This window comes from Amblyraja radiata, chromosome 3, assembly GCF_010909765.2.
Source record: "Amblyraja radiata isolate CabotCenter1 chromosome 3, sAmbRad1.1.pri, whole genome shotgun sequence".
NCBI lineage: Eukaryota > Metazoa > Chordata > Chondrichthyes > Rajiformes > Rajidae > Amblyraja > Amblyraja radiata.
In genome coordinates, this window is record NC_045958.1 from 935,422 (window position 1) to 961,808 (window position 26,387).

The following is a 26,387-nucleotide window of genomic DNA, read 5'->3' on the forward strand; positions in this document are numbered from 1 at the left end:
CGATCGAAGTGGGACCGGCTCCGCGAGGCCATACGACTCAAGCGACCACGTTAGGTCGCGCTCGCCGCATGCAGTCGCATGCTCGTGGGACAGGACCTTTACTCCATCACTTTGTGTCCCAAGGAACTATAATATTTTAACTGCCATATGAACTCATTTTGAATGACTTAATCTGAGATAATCCCTTTGTTCTCCTACCCCTGCCTATTCTGCTTTCTTTGCCACTCTTTCTTTCCAATTTTCCCAGTCTTTCAAAGGTTCTCAGACCTGAAAAGTTAATTGTTATTCTTTGCATAGATGCTGCATAACTTGCTGAATGTTTCCAACATTTGCTGCTGGAAAATGCAACATCTAATAACATTTATTGAAATGTTGAGTTATTTTTGTTTATTATATTTTTTGAGATAGGCAGATTTGTTGTGTGTGATATTTTCAGTGGAATATAATTAAACCTACCGAGGCTATGAATTTTGTTTAAGAAGGAACTGCAGATGCTGGAAAATTGAAGGTAGACAAAAGTGCTGGAGAGACTCAGTGGGTGCAGCAGCATCTATGGAGCGAAGGAAATTGACAACGTTTTGGGCCGAAACCCTTCTTCAGACGAAGGGTTTCGGCCCGAAACGTTGCCTATTTCCTTCGCTCCATAGATGCTGCTGCACCCGCTGAGTTTCTCCGAGGCTATGAGTTTGTCAACCTATACTGAAAACGATGCTTGAGAATTTTTTTTATTAGGTTCAAATTCACCTGGACCATTTCCGACATCTCCCTATAGTTTCTAGATCTCACCATCTCCATCGCAGCAGACTACTGTCCAACATCTACCATAAGCCCACTGACACCCATAGCTATCTGCACTACACTTCTTCCCACCCTGCTTCCTGTAAGGACTCTATCCGCTACTCCCAATTCCTCCGTCTACGCCACATCTACACCCAGGATGAGGTGTTCCAGACCAGTGCATCAGAGATGGCCTCATTCTTTAGCAAACGGTGGTTCCCCTCTTCTATCATAGATGAGACTCTCACCAGGGTTTCCTCTATACCCTGTAGCTCTGCTCTCACTCCCCATCCCCCTCATCGTAACAGGGGCAGAGTCCCCCTTGTCCTCACTCACCGCATCAGCCGTCACATACAACATGTAATCCTCCAACATTTTTGCCATCTACAACAGGATCCCACCACTGGCCATATCTTCCCATATCCTCCCCTTTCTGCTTTCCGCAGAGACTATTCCCTCCGTAGCTCCCTGGTCAATTCGTCCCTTCCCACACAAACCACCCCTCCCCGGGTACTTTCCCTTGCAACTGGAAGAAATGCTACACTTGTCGCTTTACCCCCCCCCCCCCCCCCCCCCCCCCCCCGCCCCCCTCGACTCCATCCAAGGACCCAAGCAGTCGTTCCAGGTTAGACAGAGGTTGACCTGCACCTCCTCCAACCTCATCTACTGCATCCGCTGTTCCAGGTGTCAACGTCTCTACATCAGCGAGACCAAGCTTGGCGATCGCTTCGTCTAACACCTCCACTCAGTTTGCACTAACCAACCTGATCTCCTGGTGGCTCAACACTTCAACTCTCCCTCCCATTCCGTATCTGACCTTTCTGTCCTGGGCCTCCTCCATTGCCAGAGTGAGGCCTGGCGCAAATTGGAGAAACAGCACCTCATATTTCACTTGGGTAGTTTACACCCCAGCGGTATGAACATTGACTTCTCTAATTTCAGATCGTCCTTGCTTTCTCCCTCCTTCCCCTCCCCTTCCCAGTTCTCCGCCTCTTCATTTCTTTTTACCGCCACCCCCGACATCAGTCTGAAGAAGCGTCTTGACCCGAAATGTCGCCTTATTCCTTCTCTCCATAGGTGCTGCCTCACCCGCTGAGTTTCTCCAGTATTTTTGTCAACCTTAGATTTTTCAAGCATCTGCAGTTCTTTCTTAAACATTTTTTATTAGTTTGGTGTTTTGTAGATTTTAATATTCCATTCACTAAAAGCACTAAAAGCTTTGTTCTGATTTTTTTTGCAATAGTATGTTTTCTGCTCCAAATGTGAAGTTTACTAATATCTAAAAAACTGCAGAGAAATTGAGGTGGACTTTAGCTTCTCCACCTGGTACGATGTTAACTCCCACTTGAGTCATCCCCTGTGCAGGATGGCCTTTGTTTTCTGTTGCATCTTCTAGATCATGTATTTGAAACGTTGTTGGTCTCATACTTTCCTCCCAAGGCATTAATGATGTTAAAAACTTCAGCCACATTGCCCACATTTTTACTGAGGGAATAGAATACACTCATTACCACCGTCTTGCTGCTCTGTTTTTGTTTTGTTTGTTTTGTTTTGCTGTATGAGGCTCAGACCTATTTCTTTGCAATGCAGACCATTTACGGAAAGTAACATTAGAAATGTCTAAGGTACACACAATTGCTGGGGAAACTCAGCGGGTGCAGCAGCATTTATGGAGCGAAGGAAATAGGCCTATGCTAACTTTTACATGCCTCCCTTTTATTGTAAAGGATTAAAAAAAGGAAAATTTGTGAAAGGACTGGAAAGAAATGAGTAAAAAGATGAAAATCTGACATTAGCATTATTATATAATCTGTGACCAGAAGATTTGGAAAGGACCTTTTTCAAAGATTTAGCCCATGTTATTTGCAGCTCATGCTGGCTGTAATGTACCTCTTTATAATCAATGTGGCTAGTACCCAAGCATAGTGTTAATGGAATTCTGTTGATCTCCAACTGAAATATATATAGAAAGCCATAGGTCCGTGAGAAGCCAATCCACTATTTGGAGAATATATTTGGAATATATGCATTTTTTAAATATAATAATAAAAGTGCTTCAAAAATTTCCAAAGATCCTGGAAACAATTGTATTTTTGAAATTCGTCTTTGCTTTAAATTGAAATTATAAATCAGCTCTTGTTTAATGAAAGTGAAGTACTTCATACTGAAATTGTTTTGCACTGCTTGGTTACAGTGCATACAAATATCTAATTGGGACTGAAACCCACATTATACCTCTTCACATGATAATGCAGTGCATGCTTTGTTGTAATATGAAAGTGCTAACATGATTGCATCCTTTAAGTCAGCAAAACAATTACACCCTTTAAAGGATATCTTGGTCGGAAAGGCAGATTGAAAGCTTACTTTTATAGGTGATACTTATAGGGCCTTACACAGTTAATGCAAAGTGCGTGTAAGACGCATTTAATCTTTTTTTCCCATTATTTCCAAGTAGAATTCTCACTGGGGCTTGTTCCAAAATTATTTTAAAATCTGTTTGACTTTGTTTTATTACACATATATACAATGGGCAACATTGATTCTGGCTCATTGCTACATTTGTATAGATTCTAAAAGGTGATAATATACACTATGGGAAGAAGCATGGAATTTAAAAACATTTCTCTTTCAGTCTGCCCCTCATTTTGTTCCATTGCTATAATATATCGTAATGCATCACCTTTTAGTCAAGAGTTGAAGGGAAATTCCCAGGTGTGGATTTCACTGTAGTTGTTGTCATTGATTAGGAAGAGGTATTCTGTTGATACTGATATTTTGTAAGAGGCTGCCTATTTCCTACAGGAAAACCCATTGGATTTTAATAATAGCTCAGGTTTGCATGTAAAACAAAAAGGCTAAATGTGGTTTAAAGTATAAGCAGTGCAGCATCTAAATCACCCCTAGTATATTTTAGGGTTAACTTGTACTTACTAAGTGCACAGTATTATACTTGGCTTTTTACATGAACTGTTTTATGGAATGAATAGCTTTGTCATTTAGATTTGTAAAACATGTAAATTTGTATCTTATTTATTGGCCTGGATAGCCAACAGGTCAGCCATTAAGTGTAGGAAAGAACTGCAGGTGCTGGTTTAAAATCGAAGGTAGATGCAAAATGCTGGAGTAACTTAGCGGGACAGGCAGCATCTCTGGAAAGAAGGAATGGGTGACCTGGTTGGCATGGACTCAGTGGGTCAAAGAGCCTGTTTCCGCGCTGTTTCTCTAAACTAAACAGATTTTGTAAATCTGTGCTTTATGAATCTTATTGAAATCAATGGAGATTTAGATCTTGCTGGCAGACAAAAATGCTGGAGAAACTCAGCGGGTGAGGCAGTATCTATGGAACGAAGGAATAGGTGCGTTTCGGGTCGAGACCCTTCTTCAGACTGATGTGGGGGTGGGGCAGGTGGGAAGAATAAAGGAAGAGGCGGAGACAGTAGACTGTGGGAGAACTGGGAAGGGGAGGGGAAGGAGGGAGAAAGCAAGGACGACCTGAAATTGGAGGTCAATGTTTATACCGCTGGGGTGTAAACTACCCAAGCGAAATATAAGGTGCTGCTCCTCCAATTTACGCTGGGCCTCACTCTGGCCATGGAGGAGGCCCAGGACAGAAAGGTTGGATTTTGAATGGGATGGGGCGTTAAAGTGCTGAGCCACCGGGAGATCAGGTTGGTTAATGTGAACTTTGCGGAGGTGTTGGGCGAAGCAATCGCCAAGCCTGCGCTTAATCTCATCGATGTAGAGCAGCGGGTGCAATAGATGAGGTTGGAGGAGGTGCAGGTGAACCTCTGCCTCACCTGGAAAGACTGCTTGGGTCCTTGGATGGAGTCGAGGGGGGAGGTAAAGTGACAAGTGTAGTATTTCCTGCGGTTGCAAGAGAAGGTAGGGGGGTGGTTTGGGTGGGAAGGGACAAATTGACCAAGGATTTACGGAAGGAGCGGACTCTGCGGAAAGCCGAAAGGGGAGGAGATGGGAAGATATGGCCAGTGGTGGGATCCCGTTGGAGGTGGCGAAACTGTCGGAGGGTTATTGGATTGGATTCCTTTATTGTCATTATTTGTTGTATGTGACGGCTGGTAGGGTGGAAGGTGAGGACAAGGGGGACTCTGTCCTTGTTACGTGTGGGGGGGGATGGGGAGTGAGAGCGGAGCTACAGGATATAGAGGAGACCCTGGTGAGAGCCTCATCTAAAATAGAAGAGGGGAACCCCCGTTCCCTAAAGAATGAGAGACATCTCTGATACCTGGTTTGGAACACCTCATCCTGGGTGCAGGTGATCCTGCTGGGTCTGGGACAGGACCGGAAACACAATCGATTCTGTGTGAAATCCACTGTGAACTAGCAGATATACCCGCCGCAATATATCAGTAAGTCCTGGGCTGCAGTAGTAGTGGTTCTGGAATAGCTGAGCAGCAGTTGTTCTGGTGGCTGCAAGCGGTATTGAGTGGGTAGAATCATCGGGAAGTAAGTAAAGTCATGAGCGACTCGATGTTAAGACTAATCTTCATTCTTAGTTTATTTTTGTGCATGGTTATTTTAACCAATCACCACTTTTAGTAAATTGTTTATTTGTCCCTTTAGCTCCCTCGACCTAATCAGTTTTATTGTCCAAACGGCATGCGGTCATCTTATTGCTCCTACTAAATGTACTATTTCAGACTTGCTTGTATTGAAGTTTGTCGATCAATTTAAATGTCCAATCTGCAAGCTTATTTACATTTTCATGGAAGTATAATCAAGGATGCCTGCCACCTCTGGACAATCCCATTTCTCTCTTCTACCTTCTGGGAGAATATGCAAGAGGGTGAAAGCCTGTACGTCCAGACTTAAGAACAGCTTCCTCCCCGCTGCTTTCAAACTTCTTAACAAATTGCTTCTTTCATAACCTTTCTCGGATAAGTTGCAATGTACTCTCATCTTGACCTTATTTGGTTATCATGTTATTGTATTTATTTATTTTTGCACTGTTTCAGATGGTAATATAATCTTGCACTATTCTGCTGTTTTGCACTCGTCATTGTAGTTACTCTTGTATTTATCATGTTTGTACTGATACTGTTTGCTCTGTGAGGTTTATGTGTACAAGAAATTACATTGCACCCTGGTGTATATGATAGCAAACTGATCTGATTTGATCTGATATATTTTGTTTCATTCCTCCTTTATATTAACTTAGCCTTCCAATTTGATGTTGTTTGCAAGTTTTGCACGACACTTCCAATTCCAGAGTGCCCATATCATTTGTGTAAATTGTGCATCTGTGGCCAACAGCTGATTGTCTGTGGAACACCACTTCCCATATCTTTCGGAGGAGCTAGCTGACTTCATGTTGTTTATTGTTTTGTAACTAGCTTTTTAGACGTTCTGCTCTCTATCCCATAACTTCCATCTGTCCTGATCCTGGTCATAGGTCTTCTGAAGGTCCGTCGTAAATTCAGACATATTACCCCTCTTGCTTTATCTTTCTATAGAAGGTGCAATAAAATATTTTAAAAAGTTACTTAAGCTACTTACTTTTTAAAACATGTGCAGTCTTATATTTATAGTTTTGATCCATTTTTATTATATATGTTCGAATCCTGATACGGGGTCTTGACCTGAATCATCAGCTATTCCTCTGCCTCCACAGCTGCTGCCCTGTGTATCTCCAGCAACCTGTCTTTCGCTTTAATTTTGTTTGCTGTACGATAACAAGGCTCAGCAGTTGAGACAACGCAGAACAATGTAGGCAGATCGTCGCCGAATAGATTGTTTTAACTATGATGAGAAATTTAGGCACTTTAAATTTTTCTGCAGAAGAATAGATTCAGAGGTGATATTTTTCCATATTCTTAATAGTAACACCATAAACCTCAAAGGTAGGCAAAAATGCTGGAGGAACTCAGCGGGTGAGGCAGCATCTATGGAGCGAAGGAAATAGGCGATGTTTCGCGTCGAGACCTTTCTTCAGACTGATGTGGGGGGGGGGGGGGGGAGGGAAGAAGAAAGGAAGAGGCGGAGACAGTGGGCTGTGGGAGAGCTGGGAAGGGGAGGGGAAAGAAGGAGAAAGCAGGGACTACCTAAAAGTGGAGGTCAATGTTCATACCGCTGGGGTGTAAACTACCCAAGCGAAATATGAGGTGCTGCTCCTCCAATTTACGGTGGGCCTCACTCTGGCCATGGAGGAGGCCCAGGACAGAAAGGTCGGATTCGGAATGGGAGGGGGGAGTTGAAGTGCTCAGCCACCGGGAGATCAGATTGGTTATTGCGAACCGAGCGGAGGTGTTGGGCGAAGCGATCGCCAAGCCTATGCTTGGTCTCACCGATGTAGAGCAGCTGACACCTAGAGTAGCGGATGCAATAGATGAGGTTGGAGGAGGACGCAAAAGATGAGGTTTGGAGGAGTGTTACTTTTATGTTACATTATACCAAGCCATCTAATTCTAAAATGTTTCCATTCAGGGTGAGAGTAATGAATGTGTTGTTCGGTCAGGACTAAACTTGAATCCAAATATTCAGTAAATCACTAAAACAGTCTTTATTAACTCTGAAATAATGTCTCCATGTTCCAACTAGCTGTGATTTCTGCCCACAACGTTATTGTTTTCAGATCTTTCAATCTTTTTTCTGGCTGTCCAATTTGCGCACACTTAACCACTCATAATCTATCCTGCACTAATTTTGGTTCCATTATTATTTTTATCCTTGTGCCTTAATTGAACTGGTGGGGACTGCTTTGTATCGATGATAAATATTGTGCAAAAACTGTCGGAAAAACTTTAATTCAGACTTTAGAGATAGAGTGTGGAAGTCCGCCGCGACCAGCGATCATCCCGTACAATAACGCTATCCTGCACGTGAAGGACAATTTTACAATTTTTACCAAAGCCAATTAACCTACAAACCTGTACTTTGGAATGTGGGATGGAACTGGAGCTCCTGGGGAAAACTCACGCTGGTCACTGGGAGAACATCCAAGCGCTGTACAGGCAGCACACGTAGTCACGATCAAACCCGGCTCTCTGGCGCTGTAAGGCAGCAGCTCTACCGCTATGCCACTGTGCTGTCCTCTACGCCATCGTACCGCCCTTACTTTCACTGCAGAAAATACATTTGAGCAATACAATACAATACAATACAATACAATTCAATTTTATTGTCATTTGGACCCCGTGAGGTCCAAACGAAATGCCGTTTCTGCAGCCATACATTACAACAAATAGACCCAAGACACAACATATTTTACATAAACATCCATCACATTGCTGTGATGGAAGGCCAAAAAAACTTCTCTCTCCACTGCACTCTCCCCCCCCATGTCAGAGTCAAAGTCAAAGCCCCCGGCGGGCGATGGCGAATTGTCCCGTGGCCATTAAACCACGCCGGGTAATGCAAGTTCGCGCACCGGGTCTTGATGTTAGAGCCCCCGGCGCGCGCTCGCAGCCCGCGGCCATTCCAAGCCGCGCGGGGCGGTGCTGTAAGGCCCCGCTCCAGGAGCTCTTCAACCCCGCAACTCGGGCGGGAGAAGTCGCCGTTGCGGAAGCCCCGAAAAGCGGTCTCCCTCCAGGGACCCGCGGGCTCCCGGTGCCGTCCGCCAAACCCGCAGTTGCAGCCACCGAATCTCCGGGGGTCGGGTCGCAGCAGCGTCCACCACAGCTCCACCCGCTCTGGACTCGGCCAGCTCCGCGACGGTGAGGTGAGTGACGGCACTGGAGTCCCCGGTTTTCCTGTTGGAGGCCGCTCCTCGTTGCAGCCCCAACGACAACGGAGACCCGACAAAGAAAAGGTCGGGTCTCCCGTGCAGGGAGAGATTTAAAAGTTTCCCCCTCCCCCCCACACCACCCCCACCCCCCCACACACATACCCCAACAAAAATAACAAAAACTACATTAAAACATAGACATAAAATAATAAAAACGCAGACGGACTGCAGAGGCCGCTGCTGGCGAGAGCCGCGCCGCCTACCGGACAAAATGCTACAATCAAGTTATGAAACATTAACATTTGAAGATGAATTAAAACCTTCAGATATAACATTTTGTGGAATGTTGTATTCTCGATCCTGACCTTGGGGGTTGTCTGTGTGGAGTTTGCATATTGTCTCTGAGACCACGTGGGTTTCCTCAGGGTGCTCCAGTTTCCTACCACATCCCAAAGATGTGCCGGTTTGGTTAGATACTCCCTGTAAATTGGCTCCAGTGTGTAAGGAGTGCGTAAAAAAGTGGGATAACAGAGAACTAGTGTGAATGGGTGATTAGCAGTAGGTGTAGACTCAGTGGGCCGAAGGGCCTCTTTCCATGCTGTATCTCTAAACTAAATTAAGCTACTGCATCCGTAGTTTCAAGAAATGTGACCTCAATGATTTGGAAGTAGGCAGAGCTGGAACTGCCATTGTTAACAGTGTCTAAAACTACATTTAGTACGTGAGCAAAAGGACAATCTGCAAATTGCGAAGGGCCTAGAAACTGAGGGTGAGCCAAATATGGTATCTTTGGTAAGCATTCTTTCCTTCAAACAGACAACACAAACTACTGAGTTTCATCAAACAAAATAAGCTCAAGTAAATTTGATAAACTTTGCCCAGAAGTACCTGTGCCTGGTAGAGATATCAAACTAATTCTACTCTCCCCATAACTCTGGAAGTTCAAGAAGGAACTGCAGATGCTGGAAAATCGAAGGTAGACAAAATTGCTGGAGAAACTGAGCGGGTACGGCAGCATCTATGGAGCAAAGGAAATGGGCAACGTTTCGGGCCGAAACCCTTCTTCAACTGATGCAGGGTGGGGGGCGGCAGGAAGAAGAAAGGAAGAGGAGGAGCCAGAGGGCTGAGGGAGAGCTGAGAAGGGGAGGAGACAGCAAGGGCTACCGGAAATTGGAGAAGTCAATGTTCAGGCCACCGGGATGCAGACTGCCCAAGCGGAATATGAGCTCCTCCAGTTTCCGGTGTTGCTCACTCTGGCAATGGAGGAGGCCCAGGACAGAAAGGTCGGATTCGGAATGGGAGGGGGAGTTGAAGTGCTGAGCCACAGGGAGATCAGGTTGGTTAAAGCGGACCGAGCGGAGGTGTTCGGCGAAACGATTGCCAAGCCTATGCTTGGTCTCACCGATGTAGATCAGCTGACATCTAGAGCAGCGGATGCAATAGATGCAGGTAAACCTCTGTCGCACCTGGAACGACTGCTTGGGTCCTTGAATGGAGTCGACGGGGGAAGTGAAGCTACACGTGTAGCATCTCTTGCGGTTGCAAGGGAAAGTGCCCGGGGAGGGGGTGGTGCGTGAGGGAAGGGAAGAATTGACCAGGGAGTTACGGAGGGAGCGGTCTCTGCGGAAAGCAGACAGGGAGGTGGTGAAAATGACGGAGGACTATTTGTTGTACGTGACGGCTAGTGGGGTGGAAGGTGAGGACTAGGGGGACTCTGCCCTTGTTCCGAGTGGGGGGATGGGGAGAGAGAGCAGACCCCTGTCTGCTTTCCGCAAAGACCGCTCCCTCCGTAACTCCCTGGTCAATTCTTCTCTTCCCATCCGCACCACCCCCTCCCCGGGCACTTTCCCTTGCAACCACAAGAGATGCTACACGTGTCGCTTTACCTCCCCCGTCGACTCCATTCAAGGACCCAAGCAGTCATTCCAGGTGCGACAGGTTTGCCTGCACCTCCTCCAACCTCATCTATTGCATCCGCTGCTCTAGATGTCAGCTGATCTACGTCGGTGAGACCAAGCGTAGGCTTGGCGATCGTTTCGCCGAACACCTCCGCTCGGTCCGCATTAACCAACCTGATCTCCCTGTGGCTCAGCACTTCAACTCCCCCCTCCCATTCCGAACCCGACCTTTCTGTCCTGGGCCTCCTCCATGGCCAGAGTGAGCACCACTGGAAACTGGAGGAGCAGCACCTCATATTACGCTTGGGCAGTCTGCACCCTAGTGGCCTGAACATCGATTTCTCCAATTTCCGGTAGCCCTTGCTGTCTCCTCCCCTTCTCAGCTCTCCCTCAGCCCTCTGGCGCCTCCTCTTCCTTTCTTTTTCCTGCCCCCCCCCCCCACCCTGCATCAGTCTGAAGAAGGGTTTTGGCCCGAAACGTTGCCTATTTCCTTCGCTCCATAGATGCTGCCGTACCCGCCGAGTTTCGCCAGCACTTTTGTCTACTCTGGAAGTTATTCCCTTCAAATAGTCAACAATGATTCAGAAGAGGATACTCTGTGATAAATTCATTAATTTTGATTGAGGGAGTAATCCGATAAATGTAGAATATGTGATTTGATGTACTGTGACTTTCAGAAATCCTTGGGAGCAGATAAGATGACAGCTTGAAAGGGTGGAGTTCAACAATGTGCACACCCTGCACCCCTCCATTGCTCAAACATAACTCTTCCAACGAGTTTGTCATGGCTTTACAGTGGAATTTTATTTTTAGTGACCTGCATTCAAAAGCAAACTGATCAAATTTGCAGAATGTACCAGCTAAAAAGACACTGTAGCATCTGAAGCACTAGCCAAGAATTTGCAAAATGAATTGAGCTGGGTATGTAAGTGGACAAACAATGACAAATAAATATTAATCTAGACCAGTACAAATGCCTGTATACACATAAGAATGAAAATATGTGACACACATACTACCAGAACAGAATCACAATTGTTTGGGTGAAACTAAACGAGACCTATGGATCTTAGCGGATTTAGCGCTAAATGTATCCATCCAGTACAGAGCAGAAATAGATGCAAATATTGAACATGAAACTTAATTGTCAAAACTAAACAAAATATTTAGGAAGTTGGCATTAAACTATAGTCAGCCACTTGAATTGAATTATTTATGCCGTTCTCATTACCTTGAAGGATTCGTGTGTAGAGTCAGGAATGTGAATTATGACCAAAAGCCCAGGTCTGGAAAATGATCAACTAAGATTTCAGGAATCACATGAAACAATGTGTTGCTAGCATATGAAAAAGTTAGTATCTCTTTGAGTGCATGAATTAATCTAGTCATATGGTTTTCATAATCATAATAATGAAATTAGCCAAGGGCAGAAAATAGATTGCCTGCCTGTTGCCAAACTTGAAATACAGCATTGATTCTTGGTAAAATAATACCCATTGTATGTGAAGGAAGTGTAAATGCATATATATTTATTTGTGTTTTGTCTGCATGTTATTCCTGGCACTTGGTTGGATAATCACCTTTGTAGTATCAGTCTATAATCAAATAAACATAGTGGAACAGATTTGATTGATCAGCATCTGATATGTCAAATCATGCAATTTAGTCTTTATTCTTTTGCTGAGGTGAAAATCTATTACTATTAACCATATACTAGAGGTTAGTAACTGAACAGTGCATGTATTGAATTCATGATGCTAAAGTGTCTTACTTTCAAAGCATTATTTATGCATTTCATATTTGTATTTTGGGCACCACTATCAAATAAAATTGACAAGTACCTAGCACAAATACATGTTAACGTTTACTCTGCAATTGAGGCTCAAATAATAAAAATCCCCCAACAGCAAAATCCACAGCAGACTATTGAGTTTTCTGAATACAATGAGCATCATTTCATTTTGAAGCATTTTGCTTAACAGTGTCAGGTTTTCCTTTATTCTAATGATTGTGCTCCAGTCCAGATTTTTTAATTTAACTTCTTTCTTATTTTGGTTTATTATAAAAATTAGTAAATGGACACAAATATAATCAAAGCTAAATCAAAAGTACTTTGAGATGTAAGAGTTTATTAAACTAAACGTTCATCTTTGAAAAATATGTTAATTAACTAAGAAGGGTTTCTGCAAGGAGAATGACCATCATAACAAACTTTGGCACTCAATGTTTATTTGTTGGATATCATTGTATTATGTTTAAAAAAAGCCATGTGCCATAAATATTTTGTGGTGCAAATTAATTTATTGCTGTGAATTCAATAGATTAAATTTATCATGTGTGAAGTGTTAACAATTTTAACTTGGAATGAGAATTATTTCTTAATAATGTGATAATGATGAAGTAATTTATTTGTGTCTGTCTTGCAGGTTAGCACTGTATGTATATGAATATCTACTCCACGTAGGAGCACAAAAATCAGCACAAACATTTTTATCAGAGGTGAGCCATTGTTCAAACTATATTTATTTTTAGTTCTTTGTTTTATAGATTTTCAGTTTGTGATCTTTCATAGTCTGTCCTTGTGATCAACTGAATAAAATATTAATTTAATAGTACCTTTACCTTTTGTACATTTTAGATAATATAATATACTCATTTGTAATTGTAATTGATTTTAAATGCTCACGTTAAAGTAATCAACTGAGGTTTATTGAAATATCCCGTGGTTACCACTTCACTAAACTTTCTTCCAAAGTAAATTCAGATATGTCTGATAGCGAAACACTATTTACTCTATTATATGTATAGTTCGAAAAATAGGTGCAGGGGTAGGCCATTTGAACCAGCACCGTCATTCATCTAAAATCAGTACCCCGTTCCTGCTTTTCCTCCCGTATACCTTGATTCCTTTAGCCCTAAGAGCTAAATCTAACTCTCTCTTGAAAACATCCAGTGAATTGGCCTCCACTGCCTTGTGTGGCAGAGAATTCCACAGGTTTACAACTCTGGGTGAAAAGGTTTTTCCTCATCTAAATGGCCTACACTTAATTCTTAAACTGTAAGAATTGGTTCTGGACGCCTCCAAAATTGGGAACATTTAGCCTGCCCATTCCTTTAAGAATTTTATATGTTTATAAGATCCCCTCTTATCCTTCTAAATTCCAGTGAATACAAGCCCAGTCGACCCATTCTTTCATCATATGTCAGTCCCGCCATCCCCGGAATTAACCCGGTGAACCTACGTTGCACTCCCTCAATAGCAATAATGTCCTTCCTCAAATTAGGAGACCATAATTTGTGCACAATACTCCAGGTGCGGTCTAACCAGGGCCCTGTACAACTGCAGTAGGACATCCTTGTTCCTAAACTCAAATCCTCTCGCAATGAAGGCCAACATGCCATTAGCTTTCTTCACTGCCTGCTGCACCTGCATGCTTACTTTCAGTGACGGATTTACAAGCACACCCAGGTCTTATTGCACCTCCCCTTTTCCTAATCTGCCTTCCTGTTATTGCCACCAAAGTGGATAACCTCACATTTATCCACATTAAACTGCATCTGCCCACTCACCCAACCTATCCATGGCACCCTGAAGCCTCATAGCATCCTCATCGCAGCTCACACTACCACCCAGATCCGTCTCATCTGCAAACTTGTAGATGTCACATTTAATTCCCTTGCCTAAATCGTTAATATATATTGTAAATAACTGGGGTCCCTGCACCGAGCCTTGCGGCACCCCACTAGTTACTGCCTGCCTTTCTGAAAAGGATCTGTTAATTCCTACTCTTTGCTTCCTGTCTGCCAACCAGTTCTCTATCCATGTCAATAGGGTGATCCGCACCCACGTGACCGAAAATTTTAACTGGAGTAAATGCGTCACTTCCGGTACATGTTAGTGAATGGGAAAACACGCACTTTCACACCCGTTAAAAACATCGAAAACGGCCCGTTTTTGAGCTGCAATTAACTGTACCGGTCGGGGTGACCGTGAGGCACAGCTACCTAAATTTACAGTCCAAAAAAAAGATAGAAACTAAGGTAAATTCAAGAGGGAGCTGAAGGTGTCAAAACAGCGGAAGTGCTAGCGGACATTTGCCGTGGAGATTTAAAGATCGAAAATATCGGGAATTATCGCGTTTGCTCGCTGCATTTCATCAAAAGTGGCATTATTGACTTTTTATCTTTATTCATTTGTTATATGAAAAGTATTAAAAGTTAAAAATCCGTCAGTAAAATTGCAAAATCGCCCATGGTTCTCAGGTGGGTTTTAACATGCAAAATGAAAACGCTTCTGAAGCTCCATTTACCATTTAAATAATCGTAAACTATCAATGCGTTTTGAAATAAATTTTACTGAGATGCAAGCTAAGGAATGGGAACGCCATGCACGTGCAACAAGAAGAGAGTATTAAAGCAGATTTGGTTGCAGCTCAAGCATCTATAGCTCTGCAAGTTGATGGCGTTCTTGTGCACATTGTCTATCCTGCTCACAGTGGGTGCCCAATCAGGATTGTTGACATCATTCCATGCTGCAGGCTTGTCTGTTATTAGATGATAAATAAATAAATGTAGTTTGGGTGATTGTGCAGGCTTTAAACAAGAAACATTGAGAAATATATTTTGGCAAATAATAAAATGTCCTGCTTTTGTCCAACTAACAGCTGACAATTATCCCATTTATCAATTTATTTCAAAACGCATTGATAGTTTACGATTATTTAAATGGTAAATGGAGCTTCAGAAGCGTTTTCATTTTGCATGTTAAAACCCACCTGAGAACCATGGGCGATTTTGCAATTTTACTGATGGATTTTTAACTTTTAATTATTTTCATATAACAAATGAATAAAGATAAAAAGTCAATAATGCCTTACTTTTGATGAAATGCAGCGAGCAAACGCGATAATTCCCGATATTTTCGATCTTTAAATCTCCACGGCAAATGTCCGCTAGCACTTCCGCTGTTTTGACACCTTCAGCTCCCTCTTGAATTTACCTTAGTTTCTATCTTTTTTTTGGACTGTAAATTTAGGTAGCTGTGCCTCACGGTCACCCCGACCGGTACAGTTAGTTGCAGCTCAAAAACGAGCCGTTTTCGATGTTTTTAACGGGTGTGAAAGTGCGTGTTTTCCCATTCACTAACATGTACCGGAAGTGACGCATGTACTACAGTTAAAATTTTCGGTCACGTGGGTGCGGATCTACGCTCCAGTGACCTTTCGTGAAATCACCCTATACCCTATCCCCATTACCATGTGCTCTAATTTTACACATTAATCTCTTGTGTGGGACCTTGTCAAAGGCTTTATGAAAGTCCAGACACACCACATCCACTGGCTCTCCCGTATCCATTCTACTTTTTACTTCCTCAAAAAATTCCAGAAGATTAGTCAAGCATGATTTCCCCTTCATAAATCCATGCTGACTTTGACCGATCCCGTCACTGCTTTTCAAATGTGCTGCTATTACATCTTTAATAATCGACTCAAGCATCTTCCCCACTACCGATGTAAGGCTAACTGGACTATAATTCCCAGTTTTCTCTCTCCCTCGTTTCTTAAAAAGTGGAGTTTTTTAGCTATCCTAAAAAAGTGGTTATATTAGCTACCCTTAAAGTGGAGTTACATTAGGTTTAGTTAAAAAGTGGAGTTACATTAGCCACCCTTAAAAAGCGAAGTTACATTAGCTACCCTTTAAAAAGTGGAGTTACATTAACTATTTATTTACAAAGATAATTTTGATATAATATCTGAGATGGGCGTTCAAAATCCAACGCGCACTAATGTTTACTGATTACATTGTCTATTCTAATGAAGAACATCTGAATTTCCATCAAAACTAAATTCATATCAATATTGTAAATTTGTAATCAGTCCATGCATGTTTAAGATTGTAGAGCATAGAGTGCTGAGTGCACTGTGGTCTTTTTTATTTTTTTCTGAAGATATGTAGATGCAATAGTGTTATCTTAATTTATTTTTTAGATACGATGGGAGAAAAACATAACGTTAGGAGAACCACCAGGTTTCTTACATTCGTGGTGGTGGTAAGTTAGTTTAATAATTAATGAGATCTAACGAGTTTAATAAGAATAATGAGATCTATTCTTTAAAAAAAGGAAGCAACTAGATATTATCGAATGCCTTTAAAATACTTTGTGATTTGTTATTTGAACGAATCCTAAATGTTAAACTACTTTTGTGGTTCAGATATGTGATGTAAATGTAAGATTCTACTTGGTTGATTTTAGAAACTACCTCATCCATGCATTGTCAATCAAGCTGCTAGTACATGTTGGCTAAACACTCTTTTAGATCATTTAGATCCTTCTAAACCAGTGCTCTTCAACCTCTTCATACTTTTGTAACTTTCGTGAGGGTAAAAGTTCCATACCGCCCACTAATATTTAAATTGAAAAAAAAAGTTACATACCCAGCATAGAAATATAAAATTAATTGAAATTACCTTTAATTTAATGAGATCCTTGAGCTTGATGCTGAGAAACTTACTAAATGTTGCATATCTGATTCGATTTTTGGAAGGAACAAGCAAAGATCTCCTCTTTCAATGATTTTCAGGCAGTTCTCTATTTGGTGACAATACAGGGGGAGGGCAACCCCTACAAACCCAATCACCGCTACCGAAGAGAAGATACATGGAGTGACAACTCCTTTGTCCAATCATATAACAGTACCTGCAAACATCTTCATGCATAGCAACAAAGTAGAATCATCTTAGTACATAGAGAAACATACCATTGAAGGCAACTAATTACGGGTGACTGGGGAGACAGAGAAACAAAGTAGAAATCTTTAGGGCAATTGGAAACTTCCAGCTGCAGGCCACCCTTCTGGACTAATCACAAGCATGCATTAAGTGCCAGTATTCTGGAGCTCCTGCAAAAGCCCAGACTTTGTGGCAACCAGTGGGTCACAGGTGCAGAAGCTTCCTGAAACTTCTGCAAAGTTCCAGACTTAGTGGAGCCAGGTCCAGCAGCTTGCAAAGTGATGCCCAGCCCATTCTCACAGACACCCAATTGCCATTTCCCAATTGCCCAAACCCCTGTATATTTCCATGTGCACCAGTGAACCAATAACATAGCGCGTTGAATGAAAACGTTTTGGCACAATCTTGTTTTATGTATGTTCAATATCTGTATAAGAGAGTTCGGTATTCCGACTGCGCATGCCCAGGTCATAGGTCACTGGAGAAAAACATCGGATCGAACCGGGTCTCCTGCGCTGCAACCGCTGATGAATTGCTACTGGAGTTAGCGACACTAGTTCTCCCTTCTCCACTGGTCCATGCAGAAGGGCGGCCGGACGTGCCCATCCCTGTCCGGTGGCGGCCGCGGACTTGCAGCTGGCGTGGGGGGAAAAGGCCCTCCCATTCCCCAGTCCCTGCCTCCTGTCCTGCCATCTATCGCTCCTTTGCGGGATTCCCGTCGCTGCACCGACTGAGGCCGGAGCTCTGGGTCTGTGGAGAATTGTACCTACCCTCCCCCACAGTGAGTGAGACCTGAATCCCTCGGCATCTTTACAGGTCACAGAGCGACCTAGGCGGGCCAGTGATCGTCTGCTGTGCCTCTCACCTTTTCCTGCGGCTGTCGTTTGGACCCCTCGGCGCAGGAGGTATCGGGCCGGGTTCACAGCCGGTGCGGAGGGCGGCACCTGCTCCAGCCCAGCTCCACTCCGCCTCCCAGGGGGGTTTGGTGGCAGTTAAACAGTACAATATTTTACATAGTTGAACATTAATGCAGCATAAAAGTTTAAAATACATAATTAAAATACATTTCTCTAAAATGATAGTAACTTTTTCTTTTCACATACATTCTCTCACAGATTTGAGTTTATATATTTTGGATGTTTTTAATACAGTATGTAATTATTCTGCCGCCCACCTGAAAGCTTAAATCACCCACTAGTGGGCGGTACCGCCCAGGTTGAAGAGCACTGCTCTAAACCTTTCCTATCCATGTCCTTGATCAAATGTCTTTTAAATGTTTTTATAGTACCTGCCGCAAGTTCCTATTCAATTTTTCCCCCTCTCACCTTAAACCTATGTCCTCTGGTTCTTGATTCCCTTATTTTGGGTGTAATACTGTGCATTCACCTGTAATCCCCTCATTAATGTAAACACCTCTTTTAGATCACCCGTGATTCTCCTGCGCTCCAAGGAATATAGTGCTAACCTGAAGGTAGACACAAAATGCTGGAGTAACTCAGCAGGTCAGGCAACATCTCTGGAGAAAATAAAGAGGTGATGTTTTGGGCTGAGACCCTTCTTCAGACCGAAGAGGTAGTTTCCCTCTCCCCTGACTCTCAGTCTGAAGAAGGGTCTCGACCCGAAACGTCATCTATTCCTGTTTTCCAGAGATTTTGCCTGACCCGTTGAATTATTCCAGCATTTTGTGTATATCTTCGGTGTAAACCTGCATCTGTAGTTCTTTCACACACATAATGCTAACCTGCCCAGCTTCTCCCTATATCTCAGCCCCTCAAGTTCTGGCAATATCCTCGTAAATCTTCTCTGCACTCTTTCAATGGCGCCGACCTGTAGGGGGTATGGCTGCCTAGCCTGCAGCAGTCTGTTTTTCATTTCTTTTTTCTTATTTTTAGTTAGTTTAGTGTTTTGTTTTTAAGGAGTTCTAGCTTTTTTATGTGTGGGGGGGGGGAAGGGGGAAACTAATTTTCAGGGTCCCTACCTGGTCGGAGATGCAGCTTTTCTCCGGGCTGCACTTTCGGCCCGTCCTCACGGCCTACCAGCGGGCCTGGAGCGGCATTTCCTGAGGGGACCGCCCGGAGCCTCGGCTTCGGCGGCATCGGCGGCGGCTGCGGAGCTGCGGGTCCGAGGAACGAGGGGACCGCCCGGAGCCTCGGCATCGGCGGCACCACCATCGGCGGCATCGGCATCGGCGGCGGCGGCACCGGCATCGGCGGCGGCGGAGCTGCGGGTCTGAGGGCAGCGCTGGAGCGCCACTGCGGGGCGGGCGGTGCCTTGCCTGGGTCGCTGAGCTGGAACTCCGGTGAGCTGGGTCCATTGCGGAGCTGTGGGTCTGTGGAGCGGCTGCGGGCGGCGGCGCTGAACTTTCCATCGGGAGCCTGGGATCTTGCGACGAGATCGCCAGTTGAGCTCCATTCGGCGCGGCCTTGTCGGCTCCAGAAGTCACGGTCTCGAGTAGGGAGGCGGCCGGTCCAGGGTTCCCATGCCGCTGAGAGGACTCTCCCGACGCCGGAACATCATCACCCGGCGAGGACGGCCTGGAACATCGGGCCTCCGTGGAGGCAACTGTGGAGGCCTCAATAGGCCCGACTATGGGTGGACATTGGGGATGGGACTGGACTTTGTGCCTTCCCCCATAATGGGAACCATTGTGGGGGGATGTTTTTATGTTAAAGCTATTTATTATTGTTATGTTTGTATTCTTTTTTATGTGCTGCATTGGCAAAAAGAATTTCACTGCATCTAGGTGTATGTGACAATAAATCAACCTTTGAACCTTTGAACCTTCAGAGCTTAACAACATCCTTTCGACAGCATGGTGACTAAAACTGAACACAGTATTCCCAATGCGGCCTCACGATCGTCTTGTATAACTAGAACATAACATCCCATCAACTCAACACGCTGACTGATGATGCCCAATTTACTGAAAGCTATCTTGAGCACCATATCTACCTATGACGCCACTTTCAAGGAGCTACGTACCTGCATTTGTGGATCCCTCTGCTTTACAACACTCCCAAGAGCCCTGTCATTCATTGTGTAGGTTCTGCCCTGGTTTGATTTCCCAAAATCCAACACCTCGCACTTATCTGCATTAAACTCCATTAACCATTCCTCAGCCCACTTGCCCAACTAATCATGATCCTGCTGTAATTTTTGATAACCATCTTTTGTTTAATGTACTTAAAATCTCTTTGGATATTTCTTACTATTATCTAATCAAGATCTTGCTGCATGTGGGAATCTGTTCCTCATTTTCTGAGGTACATTTATTATAGCGTAATCATTAATAAATACAAGATACAAGATAATTTATTTGTCACATGTGCCAGTTGGCACAGTGAAAAGTGATCACCATAAAACGGCCGCTTCCCACCGGTGTCCGCGGCTCGTGACGTCCCTAGGCCGCGCCGGGCGGAGATTCACGCTGGCGGACCTCGGCAAAGGGCCCCAGTGACTCCGCGATGTCGGTCAGCGCCGCCAGCAGTGGGGGCTCCGCGTACCACAGCTCCGCGATGTCGATGCTGCAGGCCCAACGCTCCGGAGCTTCAAACGGCGATCCAGGTAGACATCGCCCGCTCCGCGGTGAATCCAGTGCCGCCGCTGCCGAAGCTCTGGTCCGGTCTCCGGTGGGAAAGGCCGTTCCGATCCAGTGGTAGGCTGCGAGGAGGGGGGCGAGGACGCGACTTGGAGAAATAGTTGCATCCCCGCCAGGAAGCGACTGGGAAACGGTTTCCCCCTTACCCTCCCCCACATAGAAAAACAAAAGTATCTCCAAAACAAACTGGTTAGACAAACTAAAATAAAAAAAAGATGGAAAAAAACGGAGAGACTGTAGGCAGAGGCGCCTTCAATGCGGAGCCCCTAGTGCACTTCTGACTTTCCGGTTGGCGGCGCGACCCACGTTGCAGCGGCCCCTGCAGCCTGTCTGTCTTTTTTTCTTATTTTGTCCAGTTGAATGTAGTTTGTTGTGTTCTTTTTATATTGTTTTTAACTGTGTATATGTGTGGGGCGGACTTTTAAATCTCTTCCCTGCTCGGGAGACCGGACCTTTTTCCTGTCGGGTCTCTGTTGTCGTTGGGGCCTAGTACCGTGGAGCGGCCTCCAGCCAGAACGACCTGGGAGCTCCAGTCGCGGAGCCTGCGGACTACTCACCATCGTGGGGCCGGCCGGCCTCGGAGCGTGGGGAGCGGTGGTGGCGCGCTGCTGCGGTCCAACTCCGGAGCTTGGAGGCTCCAGCGGCAGGCCCAGTGGACGGGACATCGGGAGCTCGCGGGTCCAGGTGGGAGACTGCTTTTCGGAGCTCACGCAACGCAACTTCTCCCGCCCGTGTCGCGGGGTTGGAACGACCCGGATCGGGGCCGTACATCGCCCCGCGCGGCTTTAATGGTCGCGGGACATGCCAACTCCCGCCGGGGGCTCCCACATTGAGACATTAAGACCTGGAGTGGGGCCGTACATCCCCTTAACGGCCGTGGGACTTACCATCGCCCGCCGGGGGGCTTTAACATCGGGGGGAAATGGAACACGGGAGAGAAAAGACTTTGCCTTCCATCACATTGAGGAGGAGATTCACTGTGATGGATGTTTGTGTGAGTTGAATTGTTTGTGTGTCTTGTAGAAATTGTTTCTTTTTGTATGTCTGTAGAAACAGAGTTTTGTTTGAGCGTCATTGAGGTTCAAATGACAATGAATAAATATTGTATTGTATTGTATTGAAGGGATGAAATTAATGAAGCAGATAAAGATGTTTCCTCTTGGGACATTAACTTGAGGAACTCCTGCAGCAATGTCTTAGGGTTGAGATAATTGTTCAATCAATTACTACCATTTTCTATTGTGTTACTCCTGTCTTGAGCAGTTTGGGTTGGTTTTACGTTTGGATAAATATTGCTATGATATTAAATTAAATTAAATTTCTTTATTTATATAGCACATTTTTAGTCAACTTGCATTGACCCCAAAGTGCTTCACATAATTACATCCACACACACAGGCAAAGGTGGGTGAACTGTCTTGCCCAAGGACACACACAGGCAAAGGTGGGTGAAGTGTCTTGCCCAAGGACACAACGACAGTATGCACTCCAAGCGGGATTCGAACCAGCTACCTTCCGGTTGCCAGCCGAACACTTAGCCCATTGTGCCATCTGTCGTCCCATTGAAGGCATTCACTGTAGTCTCATCTCAGAAATTCTGCTCCCTCATCCATATTTGGATGAAAGCAATGATATTGACAGAGTGTATTGTAGACAAGTTTCAGATTGAGTATTGGTAGCAGGTTATTTGACATTGAGTGGGGTTTGATTGTACTGTCAACGACACCTCCTGTCAGATTGGTGATGATTGAGAGTAAATGTCCAGATTGAGTGTGTCCTACCTTTTCTAACAGGACATAACAGGGAGACTTTCCCTATTGTCGGGTAGATGCTTTTGTTATAACTCATCTGGAACAACTTTGCTGGAGACATGACTGTTTTGCAAGTCTTCAGCATTACACTTATGTCGTTGCTAGTTACACTGCATTTGTTATTTCCAGTGCTTATAAGCTATTTCTTTATATCAGATGTGACATTTATAGACCAAATTCTTTTGTAATAGCATGAACCTCAGATTATCCACTTGGCACTTCTCTTTTAAGATTGTTGCAAATCCTTTAGCCTTGCCTTTGGCTCGTGTGTTGAGATCGGCCATGACTAAGGTTGGGGATCTTCTTGGAACCGTCTCCTCCTCTTCCTATAAATATTTTATTGTGCACATTATTCCTGACCAGAGGTGTTAGGAATGCAGAGCTTGAATTTGTTGGCTGTGGAATAGCATAACTCTTTTCAATGTTGCTTTTGGTGTTTTTCCAGTGTGTAATGTTAAATTGCAGGTTTGCCAGTTTGGGGCCTTGTTTTTAGATGCTTGTTTCTCCTCCTGCAGGCTCTTCCACACTTATTGAACCAGCATTAGTTCTCTATTTGATAGTAATGATAGTGTGAGAAATATGCTGGGCTGTGAAATTACAGATGGTTAAGGAAAACAATTTTATTACTTTTAATAATAATAATAATATTACATTTTATTTATGGGTGCCTTTCAAGAGTCTCAAGGACACCTTACAAAAATTTAACAGGTAGAGGAAAAACATGTAAGGGGAATGAAATAAGTAGTAGAGACATGACTAGTACACAAAGTAAAGACAGAATACAATTCAAAACACAATATGAGGCAATTAATGTACAGATGAAAAGGGAGGGGGACGTGGGGCTAAGGATAGGCAGAGGTGAAGAGATGGGTCTTGAGGCGGGACTGGAAGGTGGTGAGGGACACGGAATTGCGGATCAAGTTCCAGAGCCTGGGAGCTGCCCTGGAGAAGGCTCTGTCCCCAAAACTGCGGAGGTCGGACTTATGGATGGAGAGGAGACCGGCTGATGTGGATCTGAGGGACCGTGAGGGTTGGTAGGGGGAGAGGAGGTCAGTGAGATATGGGGGGGCCAGATGGTGGAGGGCTTTGTAGGTGAGGATCAGGATTTTGTAGGTGATCCGGTGGGAGATGGGAAGCCAGTGAAGTTGTTTGAGGACTGGAGTGATGTGATGCCAGGATTTGGTGTGGGTGATGAGTCGGGCGGCTGCGTTCTGGACCAGTTGGAGTCGGTTGATGTAGGTGGAGCTGATGCCAAGGAGAAGTGAGTTGCAATAGTCCAGTCGGGAGGAGATGAAGGCATGGATGAGTCTTTCAGCAGTGGGAGGTGTGAGAGAGGGTCTGAGTTTGGCGATGTTGCGGAGATGAAAGAAGGAGGTTTAATGACATGGCGGATGTGAGGCTCAAGGGAGAGGGTGGAATCAAAGATCATGCCAAGGTTGCGGGCCTTGGGAGATGGGGAGACAGTGGTGCCGTCGATGGTGAGAGTGGGGTTATTGATTTTGCTGAGTGTGGCTTTGGAGCCTATGAGGAGGAATTCTGTCTTATCGCTGTTGAGTTTGAGGAAGTTATGTTGCATCCAGGTTTTTATAGCTGGTTCTTAATGGCCTGCAGTGCCAGTGGTTGCCAAGTTTTAGGCTGCCACATCCAATCTATCTAATTAAGTACCATGATAATGCTATGCAGTACATAAATCTTTTGTGCAAGGACAATACTTTTTCTCGACAATGGTGGTGCCATAGTGTGGATGCCTCCCACATGTCAGTACTCATACTCCTTCAGGGATTCCCTTGATTGCAGTTGCCTATACCTGACAAATGCCTAGGTTTTCTTGACAAATGTAACGGGTACATTGGTGAGGATGAACTTAAGAAAGTAAAGCAAGTGCTTAATGCCCGCTGTAGGCTTCGACTAGATGTTGTATCTCTAAGCATTTGGTCAGCTGTGATGTTCAACACCCAGCTTCCTTCAATTGTATTGTGTGCAGTTTTGGTCTCCAAACTTGAGGAAGGACATTCTTGCTATTGAGGGAGTGCAGCGGAGGTTCACGAGGTTAATTCCCGGGATGGCGGGGCTGTCATATGTTGATAGAATGGAGCGACTGGGCTTTGTTTTTCTCTGGAATTTAGAAGGATGAGATGGGATCTTATTGAAACATATAAGATTATTAAGGGCTTGGACATGCTAGAGGCAGGAAACATGTTCCCAATGTTGGGGGAGTCCAGAACCAGGGGCCATAGTTTATGAATAAGTGGTAAGCCACTTAGAATGGAGATGAGGAAAAACTTTTTCACACAGAGAGTTGTGAGTCTGTGGAATTCTCTGCCTCAGAGGTTGGTTCTCTGGATGCTTTCAAGAGAGAGTTAGATAGAGCTCTTAGGGACAGCGGAGTTAAGGGATATGGAGAAAAGACAGGAACAGGGTACTGATTGTGGATGATCAGTCATGATCACATAGAATGGCGGTGCTGGCTTGAAGGGCCGAATGGCCTACTCCTGCACCTATTGTCTATTATCTATTCAATCACCTGTAACATTGGGGAGAGCAGAGAATAAAGATGAGGTTTTCTAGTCCATGATTGACTTTACTCATGACTATCAATGATACAAATATCTTTACTCGGGTCTCCACAATTTCTTCCCTAGCTCTCCACAAAGTCATACATTGATCCAATCCCAGGGATCTATCTTTTTATAGATCCCTCCCTCCAAGATATCACTATAAACCTCCCAGAGTTCCCGAGCATCCATGTTTCTCTCCATGGTTAGTACTGGTGAGAAATATTCATTTAACACCTCGCCTGGCACCCTTTCCCTTAATTTACTTGAAGAATCTTTTGGAATTCTCTTTCACCTCATCTGACAAAAGAATAGAATAGAATAGAATCTTTAATTGCCACGCAACCAGGGTTGGTGGTATTTGGGTTCGGTACATGATGGTACACTGCTTTTGTTACATACCACTAATAACACAGATCACTGTAATAAAGTGCATCCATACCACATCACAAATCACAAATCTCACCAACAATACATAGTGCAAAAGAACAAACAAAGACCATAGACAAGACACTGTATACATCAAAAGTCATATTATTGTCTGATTATTGGACGGAATTGAGAGTTCTTATTGCTGAGGGGAAGAAACTGTTTTTAAAGCGGGTGGTTTTAGTAGCAAGTGACCTGAGGCGCCTCCCCGAAGGGAGAGACTGAAAAAGGTGATTTGCTGGATGGGAGTGGTCCGAGATGATCTTTTTTGCCCGTTGTGAGGTACGTTGGAGATAACTTGAATGGATTGAGGGGAGGGGGGAGTTGATGATCCTGGAGGCCTTGGAGACAATGCGTTGTATTCTGTGTAGTGAGTGACTATCGGTGTTACCGTACCAGACTGTGATTGAGGAGGTGATGATGCTTTCAATGATTGATTGATAGAAACGGACCAGGAGGTGTTTATCAACTCTGAACTTTTTGAGCTGTCTGAGGAAGTATAGACGTTGTTGACCTTTCTTGATGACGTGGTCTGCATTGATGTGCCATTTTAGATTATTGGAGATATAGGTGCCTAGAAACTTAAATGAGTTCGTGGAGGTTATGGGGTGAGAGTTGACATGGACCGGGGGTTTGTGGTTTTGATTGCGTCTAAAATCTATGATGATTTCTAAGGTTTTTGAAGTATTAAGCTGAAGGTTGTTGTCTGCGCACCATTTGACTGCGCTATCGACTGTTAGATGGTATTGTGATTCTTTGTTGTCTGAGATTAGGCCAATTATTGTTGTGTCGTCTGCATATTTAAAAATTTTAACTGAGCTGCATTGGGATGTGAGGTTGTTGGTGTAAAGTGAGAAGAGCTGGGGTGACAGAACGCACCCTTTGGGGGCTCCTATGTTGAGAGTC

At 44.4% G+C, this 26,387-nt stretch overlaps 1 protein-coding gene across 4 annotated transcripts in view; it reads left to right on the top strand.

Moving 5' to 3' along the window:
• Positions 1-26,387, top strand: part of ssbp2 (single stranded DNA binding protein 2) — a 352,688-nt gene that overhangs the window by 74,506 nt on the left and 251,795 nt on the right. For all 4 annotated transcript variants that reach the window (XM_033017226.1, XM_033017227.1, XM_033017228.1 and 1 more), the window contains exons 2-3: positions 12,786-12,858; positions 16,347-16,408. In XM_033017226.1, the coding sequence (XP_032873117.1) occupies positions 12,786-12,858; positions 16,347-16,408 (135 nt within the window). The remainder of the gene's footprint in view (positions 1-12,785; positions 12,859-16,346; positions 16,409-26,387) is intronic.